General features: G+C 44.6%; 1 protein-coding gene across 31 annotated transcripts in view; it reads right to left on the bottom strand.

Moving 5' to 3' along the window:
* Fryl (FRY like transcription coactivator) overlaps positions 1-13,839 on the bottom strand; it is a 233,939-nt gene that overhangs the window by 23,481 nt on the left and 196,619 nt on the right. For all 31 annotated transcript variants that reach the window (XR_015636760.1, XR_015636762.1, XR_015636761.1 and 28 more), the window contains 7 exon segments: positions 10,448-10,618; positions 8,786-8,926; positions 6,598-6,795; positions 6,005-6,166; positions 5,819-5,893; positions 5,352-5,528; positions 1,743-1,946 (listed from right to left, as the gene is read on the bottom strand). Coding sequence is in view for 27 of the 31 variants with exons in the window: in XM_087583945.1 (XP_087440071.1) it covers positions 1,743-1,946; positions 5,352-5,528; positions 5,819-5,893; positions 6,005-6,166; positions 6,598-6,795; positions 8,786-8,926; positions 10,448-10,618 (1,128 nt within the window). In the remaining 4 variants the exon portion in view is untranslated.

The following is a 13,839-nucleotide window of genomic DNA, read 5'->3' as shown; positions in this document are numbered from 1 at the left end:
ACTGAGATCAAACCCAGTGTCTCGAGTGAGCTGGGATTGACCCGAGGACTCTCTGTGTGCCAGGCAAGTGCTCTGCTGGTGGGCTCTATCTGAGCCAGGTCTGAGGGTTTCTGACCAGGGGAACTCAGGGCGGGCAGGCACGCAGGAGTGCACCCTCAATAACGTAAGCAAAAATCGACCACCTTGTCAGTAAGATGGAAAGCTCTTTATGGCAGAGCCCATGACAAAGCAACGAGAACTTGGTTAGTATCCAAAATAGGAAATACCAGCTTTTGACTTAGAATACAGAGGCAAATGCAATTTCGGCAATTTCCCCCTAAATTCGCACCACTGAGATGGCCCCGCCCTTGTCGGTAAGCAGTCAACAGACATTATAAGGCACTCGTGTGTGTCGGGTGGCTTATCGCCAGCAGGGCACCACGGTTACGGTCTACTTTTAATGAATGGCGACATGACTTCCCAGAGTTACAAAGTGGGTACAGCCAGCCTCTGAATTTATAATCACGGGTTGTATAATCTGAGCCACAATCAGAGAGAGGCAAGGCCAGCCCAGGCTTGTAGCATATGGTTCATATCCATGGGTGCTGAGTCAGTCTCTGTGGCCAGGAAATTTACCATCCCTTCAAACTAGTTCCATGGGACAAACCTTTTTTTGCCATGCAAAGGACATGGGCCTAGACAGAGCCTGTTTCCAGTCTACTTACTAGCTGTGTGTTACTCTGCAGATCTGCATTAAGCCTGCTTGCCTTCCAGTCAGGTGAGAATTATGGAGACTAGTAAAACACCTTGGGGACCCAGCAGTCATTTCACACATAAAGGGAGGTGGCACTGGGAAGACTTATTTATGTTGATAACAAAATGTCAAAATAGTGGCGGAGACAGGGAGCTGATGACAGACAGACTGCTGGCACCTTGCTTAAAGCCCGCCCCATGGGATATTGCTGTAAGGGCTTGACCCTCAGACGTTGTAGGGTGAGGGGTCTCTGCTAAAGGGAGACAGGCTGTAAGAAGAGCTGGGTGACCCTTGCTGACACTAGGAATGCTTCTAAACTGTACACGCCGGTGTGCCATTCTCTGCGCTGCTGTCTCCAAATTTCAACTTTATTCTACCTACAAATTCAGGCTTCTGCACAGCCCACACTTTCCTGGATTGATAGGTGGGCCTGGAAGACTTGCTCGTGTGTACTTCACATAACTGACTTTCACCCCAACCCAAAGGTTATCTCTACTATGTAATCGTTATGTGTAGGGGCTGGAGAGATGGCTCACAGGTTAAGAGCACTGGCTATTCCTCCACAGGACATGGGTTCAATTCCCAGTACCTACATACATGGCGGATAACCTCTTAATCTTGAAGAGGACCAATGTTGTGCTCAATCTTACACACTATACTGAAAAGTGTGACTTGCACACCAGGAAAGAAAAGCAGTTGTGTACCAAGAGATACAAGTGCCCTAGCTGATACTGAAAATGTGTGACATTTGAGAGGAACCCGGAAAAGGGGTCCAAGGAACTATTTGGCTCTAGGCTAACTGTTATAGGCAGGCACTCAGGTCAATTTCCTAAGTTCGGTTTTCATCATGAGTACCAGGGCACTGCCTTGATTGGTGCATTTTTCACACAATGAAGTGACCATCAGAAGGCACGCAGATGACTTTAAAAAAACAAAACAAAACAAAACAAAACTGGAAGCTAAGAGTTAGTTGAAGCCCCTCCACTTTGTGGAAAGGTGAGGTTAATACCATCTGTGTGCGTGACAGGATCTGGCTTGCCGTGAGGGCGGCTTCTTCCTCCGAGGACTCATCAGTATCCTCTTGGTTCGTCAAGGTCAGGCTGGGGGTGCTGCTGGAACAGGGGCACTCCTGGAGGGATGGTGTGTCTCCTTTGTCAATACTGTCCAGCGAGCGCCGGCGGACTCCCCAGTTGAAATTGTCCATGCTCTCTCCCTAGAAAAGCAAGACACAGTTTCTAAGAACTCAGCCACAGGCTTATCAATGCTTCAGAGACACCGGAAACATATACCGAGATGAAAAAAAGTTACTGAATGCATTATGAAAAGCAGAGATTCATCAGCCCGTCTGTTTCTTTCAACGTTAAACCCGTCATCAAATGTTCATATTTATTGAGATTAAAAATCATTTGGTTATTTTTACTAAGTCATTTTCTTGATAGTCCATCTTGCAACCACTGGGGAACCAATTAGATCTACACTCTAGGTCATTTCTACTCTAATACACAGGCACGGATGAGACCACACAGAGGACAGATACTGGCAACAGAGACACAAACCGCACGACACCAGGCTACAACTTACCTGCAGCTCCTGGTTAGCAAAAAGGAAAACACACAGAGTTAGAAAGAACAAAGACGCACATTCAAATATATGCTACACTTTTTGGGAGAAGGACTCTGATTTCTCAAACCCAGAGGTGGAGAGAGGTCCGGATTGAGCTTTTGTGGGAAGGCAACTGTGATCTAACTGGGAATTGCTGGAGACAGACAGGCAGAACAATGCGTTCATGGTACACTTCGGCGACAGGGAATTTACGAAAACTTCAAAATTCACACAGCTGATACTTGGAACACTGCAATAACTGGAAGTACTCACATTCAACTGACGACAGTACAGGGGGCGGGGTTTACAGTTACACTCGCCTGCAGGACAGCTGAGGTCAATGCAGTGGTCGTTTATCAATATGACTTAAAATCAAGATCACAGCTATCAAAACGCTACCGTTGTCAACTTCGGAAGAGGCCACAGAGAGGCCAACACGTTTCAGGTTTATGCTATGTTTGTGCTGAGCTATGATTTGAAGAACATAAGTCTTAACAGTTTGAAGCCCTGCTATGACAAATTTTACTAAGCTGGCAAATGTGATTAATTTATATCCTTTACATGGAAGGGATTGTCTGAAAAGAGGTTTCAAAAAAAGATTCCCTGCCCCCAACATAGGAATTAATTCTTTTTACAAGTGGGATTTTAGACAGAAGACGGCTGTGCGATACTGAAAGCCAAACAGTTCAGGCTGGAGGCACTGTCCCCTGGACCCTTGGATTCATCCTGGCTGCTTCTCTAGTTGTTTTAGATGCTCTAGGGTTCTGCAAGGTTAGGGTTTGAAAAGTAAGTATGACCATGTCGCATAGCACATTAATGGCACTAGGCCTTAGGATGTGTTTGGTGAATGAATGAATGAATACTGCAGGCTTTCAAAGCCAGGGACTCTTTAAGGAATTTTGTTTCTTTTAGCCATCCAATCCAAGTATTTCCTATTGTTGTTGTTATTATTATTATTATCATTATTTTGTTTTAGCCTCGACTGAACATAGAAAGTCTGTATCCTTGGCTTGCTTAATTCTGGGGTTCAGGTGAGTCCCCTCCCACTCCTCCTAGATCCCTGTGACTTGAACAGGACTGCAGATACTTCAGTGTTCTAAGGAGCTGCTGGAGTCTTTCCTGCTGACATTTCAGAGGGCTGGGTGAACTCAAACACATCCCCAGAGCTCTTTACAGGAAAAAGGCAAACAAAAAAATAATAACCCTAACTGTTAGAAAAATGTCAAGAGCCTTTAGAAGCCCGAATTCTGAACAAGAGAAAAAAAAGTAACTGCAGAAGGATTTAGAAGCGGCTCACAAGTGTAGGTTGGGGCACCGGGCCTCAAGCTAGCCCGTTTCCCTCCTGGCTGTGACAGCCTGCCCCCTGTCACTTCCTTCATGTGAACACACTTTTAAAAGGTTTTTAAAACGTGCCCTTTTAGAAGATAAAAATATAAAAAGGGAAATGGGAAATATACAGAGGATGGGAAAACACAGGTGTGAAACTTCCCCTTTAAGGTGGCTTAAGTCTATTGGCATGTGTGCGGTTCCCGGGTTCCGGGCTCATGTCTTTGAGGCTGCAGGGCAGGCTGAAGCACAGGAAGGGACCAACCCCTAGCCTGTCTCCCCCTAACAGCTAACGGTATGCCACAGTGCTGCTGGGGCCACACGAGCCACCGGAGTTGACGCATCAGAACAGGAACATGGCCCAGAGTATTTGACGTTACGCATTTTCCTTACTGTTAATTAATATGTATTTGTAACAATTTTAGGGTGTTCATATTTTGCATCTATTATAATCTTTTCAGGTCTAAGGGACAGTGGGAACTGACTTGAGCTACAGGAATGGGATGCTAATAATCTTAGACAACATTTCCCTTATGTTTACCATGGTGGATGCTTCTAAAACCAGCGGGTGCTTCAACCTGGGTCAACGGATGGGCTATGAAGGGCTAAGAGCCTCTGGAAAAGCAACTTCTCCCCTCTGCTGAGAGCATCCCTGGAACTGCTCTTCACTTGTCCGAAACATTGCTATGTGGGCACTTGACGTCACAGAGCAGTGACGGTCACTGGGCTGCTGCTCGAGACCAGGTTGGCCTGGAGTGAAGGGGAGGGCCTGGGAATCCTAAGGGATGGCCTCACAGGGTCACGCAGAATGCACAGCTCTGCCCTGGGACTAGCTGAGCTGGGTGGCTGGCCGACAAATCTGCTCTTTGCACTTGGATTTCCACTTAGAAAAGCCTTAAACCAGGCGACAGATCAGTGGTTCTCACCCTTCCTTACGCTGCAACTCTTTAATTCAGTTCCTCAGATGTGTTGAACCTCGACCATAAAATTATTTCTGTTGCTACTTTATAGCTGTTAATTTTGCTACTGTTATAGATTGTGATATAAATATTTTAGAGTTAGAGGTTTGCCAAAGGGGTCGTGATCCATAGGTTGAGAACCACTGGCCTAGGTGGACATATCTAGGCAGAATCAGTTTATAAGTGGAAGCCCTTTGGATGTCAGAAGAAAAGGTTCTTGGGGAAGCTGAAGAAAAGGTGGTAGGTCCTGCCAGGGGGATGACCTCAGGCACCTGCCAGAGGCAGAGTTCTAGAGAGCCAAGGTTGTCATACGGTCACTTGAGTGACTAATACAACTATGTTTGAGCTGGGCATGGTGGCTCACAGCTGTCAGGCAGGAGAATTGGCGTGAGGTTCAGGCCAGGGGTGAGGAGACTTTGTCTCAAAACAAAAATCAAGGAAATTATGTTTGGTCAATTTTAATATATACATATATATATTTCCTATTAATTTGTTTAGCTCATGCTAAATAAACATTTAAATCTATGAATATACTAAAATGACTATATTGAATTTGTTTCTTTTTTTTTTACTAGAATGGATTCTTATTTAGGTTCCCTCTGCTACTAATTGTGGTGATCTATTTAGTTTACGTTCCTTGATTGTACACTAGTCTCCATAAGGAGGAGGGCATGGTCAGAGGCTGGCTCACTGTGACCATCTATATGCATCGAGAAAGCCCACGTTCTTACCTCTGCATCTTCCAACTCGACGTCCAAGAAGTCGAAGTCCTTGAAGACGCCAAACTGCTGTTCACTGCTGCTGTCTTCGACGGCTACTTCTTCTTCCTGAATTATGTCCTCGGTGGTGGAAATCAAGCTGGTTTGTTGGTCCCCAACTTCCAAATCCTCATTTGAAGAAAATATAACCTGATAACCCCAAAGAGAAAACAAGACAGTTTGTCTGCCATCTTTGTCAGTCTGCATCTGAGGCACCAGCCCCTCCAGAATCTTGTTGGCCTCACCCTTCTATCAATGCTGAATTTCCATTTAGTCTTCATGCCTAACTTTGTTCACCATCTGACCAGCGTGGCTGCCAGCTTTGGTGACAGACAGGACATCTCTTTACTCCCGGTTAATACCAGGACTTACTCAGAAAAGGCAAGCACCAAGACACGGTGACTTCGGCACCCTTCCCGTGCGTGCTCCTGAATACTCACAGACGGGTTCTTGGGGAGCCCAGACTCGGGGCCACAGAGGGAAAGCACGCTCATCAGCTTCTCTCTAGTTCTCCGCTAACAGGAAGGAAATTCCAGTGTTAGTACTGGGGAAAGTAAGATAGCTCTAGGGTGCTTGAGTGACCACAAAATCCATTCTTCTATCCCGGGCCGACGCTTGCTACTCACCTGTGATAACTGAGGCCTTTTCCAGCTCACGGGTACCAGGGCATTGGATGTTGAGCCAGAGGAGGTGGAGGACGTGCTCCTGGTGACTGCAATCACCTTTGCCTTCCCGTTCCTTCCCGCCGCACTGTGCTGGCCTCCATACTTGTTCCCAATGATGGGTGTCTATACAGAAACAAATGCCAGCATTGACTCAAGCTTCCACACCAGAGGAACTTACAGGTGTTAGATGTTAACATGACGTCTTCTATAAATAACCAAGAAAGCTGGCTGAGCAAGCCATGAGGGGCCAGTCAGTCAGCAGTGTCCTTCCATGGCCTCTGCATCACAGCTCCTGCCTCCAGGTTCTGGTCCTACCTTCCCTGCATGATAGACTACAACTTGTAAGAGGAAATCAACCCTCTCCTCCCCAAGCTGACATTGGTAATCGTATTTTATGACAGCCATACAGACCCTAACCAAGGCACCCCAGACTGTAATATCTGCTCCCCCAGGGGTACTTATTTTATAACACTCAACTTAGACGGTACCTCCTTTCTGAAATACACCCCTGGGAGCACACTGTTTATTCTACTTCCTCAGAGCCGGCCACTTACCTCAGAGATGTCGAAGTGAAAATCTAAGGTCTTGCCAGGCAGCTCCTTCGAAACGTTGTTGAAAATTTTAGCGAAGGAGATTTCGGGAGAACCTACATCTACCCCGTAGGCCTTGGGGATGTCATTGGGGACAACAAGACTTGCAGAGCGGGACACCACCAGCTTCAGGATGTTGAGGGCTTCCTTCCAGTACGGGCTCTGGATTTGGAAAGAATCAATGCAAGCGTTACAAGTGTACATGGAGAAAAAAAAACCCAGCATACACCCTGGACTGTGAGAACAGTGTTGCTGTCATATAGCTATAAAATGACTGATTTTTCCTTCAAGATCTTTTAACAGAAGGTCTTCTGAGTTATAAAACAGGAAAATTTGAGTCATTATTGGTAGTGTTAGATTATCACACACAATAGACTGAAGGATGCTCCCCCACTACCCCACTGGAGGGCCTTGTTTTTCTCTCAGGGAGTACTTTATAAATCATTACTTTGGAAAGTCTTCTGCAAAGACCCGGCTGTTAAGACAAGGAATCACATGCATTTGAACTTTCAAGGTGAAGTTTTGACTTCAAAGCTAAATCTTAAATAGATGGTAAAAAGTTTTTAAGTATATACATTTTAGATGTATTTTAAAATACTAAAACACTCTGACTTTTTAAAAAGTTTTTTATTATTTCATTACACGTACATGGATACTTTGCCTGCACATGTCTCTACAGCACATTTGTGTAGTGTCCACGGAAGCCAAGAGAGGGTGTGTTGGATCCCTGGAGCTGGAGTTACAGACTGTTGTGAGCTGCTGTGTGGGTGCTGGGAATCAGCCTGGGCTCCTAAGTACAAGCACCAAGCGCTCTGAGCTGGTGAGCCGTCTCTCAGTCCGTGAACTTTGTTTCTTTGCTGGGCCCCACACATGGCATGATGATCTCAAGCACTGCTGGCCTCCAGAGGAAGCGTTTCTTAGTTTTATCTATCCCTCCAACATAATTCAGGAATAACTGACATGACAGATGTGTATGTGCAGAAGAATCAATGTCTAGCAAGGAATTTATAATTCTTTTCTTTTCCTTTTATGCATATAGGTATTTTTGGCCCGCATGTATGGCTCTGCAACTCATGTGCCTCGTCTGAGGAGGCTGGAAGAAGGCATCCGGTCCCCTAGAACTGGGGCCATGGATGGTCCTGAGCTGCCGTGTGGGTGTTGAGACTCAAACCTGGGACTTCTGGAAGAGCAGCCAGGGCTCATAAACACTGAGCTATTTCTCCAGCCCCTCCTGTCTATTAAAAATATATATTAAAAAGAATTCGTGGGAAACGTTTTTTAAAAACACTTCTGCCATCGAGCCACATCTCTCACGATTCAAAAACATTTTCATACAACTTGATTAATTTCAGACTGGGGCTAGGCTACGAAACTGTTGATCTCAGTTTTTAAAATTTAAAATTTTAAAATTCTACGGCAGTGAATGCGTATGTTGGTGAGGCATAAGTGCAAAATAGTCATCTGTGAAGGTTCTCAGAATCTGCTCTTTGGATTCTTTGTTTCATTACTAATATACCATCTATCTCTGTGTGTGTGTGTGTGTGTGTGTGTGTGTGTGTGTGTGTGAATGTGCACACACATACAGATGCTCAGAGTGCAGATTAAGGAGCTAGACCTGCTGATCTGGACTGACAGCAGTTGTGAGCTGCCCTGGGGTGTGTGCTTGTGTTTGCTGCAAGAGCAGGACACACTCTAAATCGCTGAGCCCTGTATCTGTCCACCCCTCTCTTGATATTTATACAAGAGCACTTTTATTCATCACCGTTCCCATTTAAGCAAAGTTTGGCTTTCCGCTTTCTAAACATCTGTCACTTCCTGACTGACATACGAGCGCCAACTTTACAGTAAGACCTTTAAAGGACCCTTCTGTTTCTGAAAGGTATTTTAATCTAATATATAGCACCTCACTAACACAGAGAGTCACACAAAGAAAGCTCTAAGTCCCGGCCTTGATTTCCAGAGATGGTAACCGCTGCCGTTTGCACACTCTCTCTGTAGCTGCTGCAGAAATGTCACTTAATCTAACCAAGGCCCCGCAGCCACGCGATCGTCCAGATGGTCCTTCTGGGCCACTTACATCTCGAACGCTTTCTGTGCAGGCAGATGCTATGAACTATTCGAGTCAGACGACGGGAGTCTTGGGGTCACTCACCTGGACATATTTGCCAATGGTCTTCGTGATCTCCAGATTGAACTGCTTGGCTGGGGCTGCGGACAAGTCAACGTGGCTCAACAGACTGTAGATGATCTGCAGCAAGGACTGCTGCATGCTGGCCAGCCCCTTTTCTAACAGCTGAAAGCAACATTGGAACGCAGGCTTTAGTCAGGCTGAACACAATCCTTGGCAACACATGATGCCGGAAAACATAGTAGGTTTAATCTGTCAGTTTGCTTAAATGATCAGAGATCAGGAAACAACATTACTTTCCCTTTTGTTTCTCATGTCAATAATAGTCTTCAACAGTACATATATAAATAGTTATTATTTATTTTAGGTTAAAGAAAGAACAAGTGCTCTACCGTCACCAAAGAATGATGGGCCAGCATTCACAAAGCTACGTAGCTAACTGATCTTACACAAGATTTAATCCTGTAAAACTGAATGAGTAACTGCCACCTAGACCCTTGATGGCCAGTCCACACCTCCGACCATCAGAAAGAAACATGCCTTTCAGTTAAAACAGACAAACAACAACAAGAAGCTAAGAAAACTTCCAAAAAGATTCTATTCTCTCTTGGGTTTTCCTTCCTTCCTGCTTGGCATTCAGTGTGTAGCCCAGGCTAGCCCCCAAACCTCTGGCCCCAGTTTCTTGATGGTTATGATTAGGTATGAGGCCAGGTTCTAAGTATGAATTTTGAAGAAATAAAAATTGTACCTGTTCTCCAGGATAAATGCCCCCAAAACACACTTTTCTTTTCTTTTTTATAAAGGAAAGATTTCCATTAATTACTATGCTGGCTAGTTTTTATGTCAGGTTGACACAGGCTAGAGTAATTTAGGAAGAGAGAACATCTGTAGAGAAAATGCCCCCACCAGACTGGTCTGTAGAAAAACCTGTGGGACAGTTTCTTTTTTTTTTAATTTAGAGATTGATGTGAGAGGGCCCAGCTCATGGTGGCTGGCAATACCCTTGGGTAGATGGTCCTGGGGTCTATAAGAAAGCAGGCTGAGCGAGAGTATGCAGCACCCCTCTGTGGCCTCTGTAGTAGCTCCCGCTCCAGGTTCCCGCCCTGTTTGAGCTTCTACCCTGACTTACTCAATTATGGACTGTGATACGCTATGGAATCGTAAGCTAAAGTAAACCTTCCCAAAGTTGCTTTTGGCCAAGGTGTTTTATTTACTACAGCAGTAGAAGTCCTAACTAAGACATTTACTTCCATGTCAACTAAGGCAATGGAGAGACTGAAGATGGGAGAAAAATCAGCCAACTTAAAAAGTTCTTTTGTGGGGCTGGGGATTTAGCTCAGTGGTTAGAGCGCTTACCTAGGAAGCGCAAGGCTCTGGGTTTGGTCCCCAGCTCTGAAAAAAAGAACCAAAAAAAAAAAAAAAAAAAAAGTTCTTTTGTGGGGTTGGGGATTTAGCTCAGTGGTAGAGCACTTGCCTAGCAAGCGCAAGGCTCTGGGTTCGGTCCTCAGCTCTAAAAAAAAAAAAAAGTTCTTTTGTACTTGAAAAGAACCATTTGTATCTCTCTCGATGCGCTCTCTACTCTCTGAATCTCTCGCTAATCAGTCCCAACTCCAAGACAAGTTGGTACCACAGCGCTGCCACTTGACAATTTCACCACCGAGCAGGTCCAAAACCGCCTAAATTCACCTCTGCCAGGTAAGTCACAAGACTGAAGGTCGCCTCTGAGAAAGAGTCATGCAGGTACCGGCACACCACGTTGATCCAGTTGGCACAGTCTCTGGAGTAGGTGTGTGTACTGTACAAGCTCATCATGTGAGCGAGGTTCACCAGCGTTGGGCACTTCTCTTCCGCACAGACCTAGAGAACACACGTGCTTATTTCATTTGCCCACAACTTAGGCCTGCTTTAGGCTACATGCATTTACTTAAGACATAATTTGAGATGCACTCTAAAGTTTCCATGCATTTCAGTTTTTAAAAAGCCAGAGAAGTTAAAATGGGAGAGAGAAAGACCAAGGCACTGCCAAGAGAATTGCAATAGAATAGTGGTTCTCAACCTGTAGGTCATGACCGCTTTGAAAACCCCTGTCCCCACAGATATGTACCTTATGATTCATAGCAGTAATAAGCGTACAGCTGTGAGATAACGATGAAAATAACTTCACAGTTGGGGGGTCACCACAACATGAGGAACTGTACTAAAAGGTTACAGTGTTAGGGAGGGTGAGAGCCACTGAAACCAGACCAGAAAGGAGTGACACGTTCAGCACTCGTCTGGGTCTTACACTGACAGTGTTTACAGTCTATAAGGCTGTCTCTGGGGAAGGGTCGTGTATGGTTTTATAAGCCCCACTCATGATTTTCTGTCTGTCTTGTCAAATCCCAAAGTGCTCTAGAGCCCAAGAACCTAAGTGGGCAGGCTCTACCTGAGAGTCTCAGGCTACCCCAGGGCTGCTGTGCCAGGGCATCTCATGGACTAGCTAGTTACTGCTGCTGGTCTCAACCTGTGTGACAGTCACAGGACCACACTGGAGCTGTGGTATCTCCACTAGTAGCCATCTGCACACCAGCCAACAAACTGCTCGTCAGGAAATTAAGAAAGTGGCGAGTTCCTGGGCCAGTCCTGGTGGAAGTCAACCCTTCCAAAAACTGCTTGACACAGAGCTATGGAACAGGAATCAGCAAGTCTTTGTGGGGATGGGGGGATTGTTGATTGAACTCATACTCTTAGTTTCTGTATTCCTGGGTGATTGGTGACGGTGTCTCTTAGACTCCTCTAGAGATGCTACGACAATTTAGAACTGGAAGAGGGCCCTCACTGTTTTACATGTCTAGCATTTATATATATATGTATGAATATATGTGCTACATACGCCTGTGTGTGTGTATATATATATGCACACACATACATACATATATGTGTGCATAGATAGATGCATGCATGTATCTATGTATCCTAAAGAAATAGAAGCATCTGAGAGATATGTTCAGTAGCCAACCTACTGAATGCTAGAGTCTGGCCTGAAGGATGTCACAGTCCCCGTAGACAGAGCTGCTGGTGTCCTGACCTCACAGGACACATGAAGTCCCCAGGGATGTCTATTGTCACACTATCTATTTTCAGTTCTTCTCTTCGTTTGTCAAGCTTGTTCTTCCATTTAACTCCCAACGCCTTGTATCCATTTTCACAACTGCCTACAGCATTTAGCGGAGAGAGTATCACCTCTGAAATATACATATATATCTAACTGTTTAAATGGTGTAATAGTTCAGAGGCCATCTGATAGACTTGAAGGGCCTCAAGCCCATCTCTCAGCTGTTATCCACGCATGGGCTGCAGACATCCATGTACAACTGCAGAAAATACCAATACAGTCCGACGGCGAGCGTTTTATAAATTAACTGAAAGCAGCTGGTCTCGTAGAGCCAGCAATGAGGAGATGGAGGGCAGGGTGGGACTTGGTTTCTCATTTCTATTTCAAGGTAGAATAACCTACTGAATGATTTTTTTAAAAAGTCATACAATCTTATGATGTCACAATGACTATTATTATATCCTTGCTAGATACATCTTCTTGAATAATAAAACTCTTTGGAAATTTGTGTTTGCTTTTGAGCCTTGTTATGCAGCCCAGGACAGGCCTGCACTGGGTGGGACAGGTGTGCACCACCAGCTCTGTCGATACTAAGTTCTCACAAAAGGGTATTTTCCCCCTCAACAATAATTTGTAAACGCTTATCTTTGAAAAGGGAGATAATTCCTGTGCAATATTATAGAAAAGAAAATGACTTAAGAATGAGTTTTGACATTTGGAAGCACCAGGTTAAAATACAACCCAGAGATAAAAAAAGAAATGTTCTGTAAAAAACTTTTTGGCCAGGTTTCTACCATAACGAGAGTGTTGCTCTGGGAAGCCGGGCTCTCCGTGGGCACAAACAGATCTGGTGATATTTGCATAATGAGGAAGCACATAATAGCAGAAAATTGCTCTCAACAGCTCCGAGGGAGAGAATAAATTGAGGAAATCAATTTAACCCACAGCCTGCAGGTTTCTAAAAGCACACACAGAGGGAGCCATCCTGTGCTGCGCTGCGGGAGAAAGCACACTTAAAACAATTTCGCAATCACAGAAAGCCTGATTTGGGTTCTTAGAAGCAAAAAAAAAAAAAAAAAAAAAAAACAAAAACCAAAAACCAAAAAAAACCAAAAAAACAACCTGGAGACTTCGTGTCAGGACGCCAGCAGCTCTGTCCTCGCACTATGACTTCCTCCAGGCCAGGCTGGGCTTCTCAGCACTCCAGCATTCAGTGGGTTGATTAGGAACACACTCCAGCTACAGCTCTCAGATGCTTCTTTTCCCTATTTGAGCTTTTTGTCTCCTTAAAACTTCCAGTTAAGCCAATATACAGTTTCCTCTCCTGTCTTCTTTCTAACTCCGCAGCTGGGCTTGGGGAGAGACCTTGTTTATATTTTCCTAATGATGCATCATTGGAATATTAAAACGAAAGGCATTTTTAATAAATTTTACATCCTCCTAACCCCTTACCAGCGAGAATGCTACATATAAAGTTGGTTTACTTCAGGCAAATATTTTCTAAAAAGTATTATTTCACTTCAATCCATCAGTTTTCCATCAAATTCTTAGTTTTACTGAACTTATTAAAAAAAAAAAATCAAGAACGAGAATCTTTGTCCCACCTTTTTCTACTATCATATGCACTTCTCTTTTGATTTCTTTACATTTCTTTATTCTCTGTCTCTGTCTCTGTCTCTGTCTCTCTCTCTCTCTCTCTGTGTGTGTGTGTGTGTGTGTGTGTGTGTGTGTGTGTGTGTGTGTAGGTCAAAGGACACCTTACAGGAGCTGGTTCTCTCCTACCCACCATGCGGGGATTGAACTTGGGTTGCATGGGTTGGAGGAAAGTGCCTTTTCTACTGAGCCATCTTGCCAGCTCAGGATTTTGACTTTTTAAATTTTTTATTGTATTTTATTTTTTTAATTTTTTGAGACAGGGTCTCATTCTGTAGCTAAGATTGACTTAGAATCATGTAACCCAGCTGGCTTCAAACTTATGAGGAAG

The sequence above is a fragment of the Rattus norvegicus genome, chromosome 14 (assembly GCF_021556685.1).
Source record: "Rattus norvegicus strain SHRSP/BbbUtx chromosome 14, alternate assembly SHRSP_T2T, whole genome shotgun sequence".
Taxonomy (NCBI): domain Eukaryota; kingdom Metazoa; phylum Chordata; class Mammalia; order Rodentia; family Muridae; genus Rattus; species Rattus norvegicus.
Note: the sequence above shows the minus strand (reverse complement) of the source record. Positions and strands in the feature narration are given on the sequence as shown.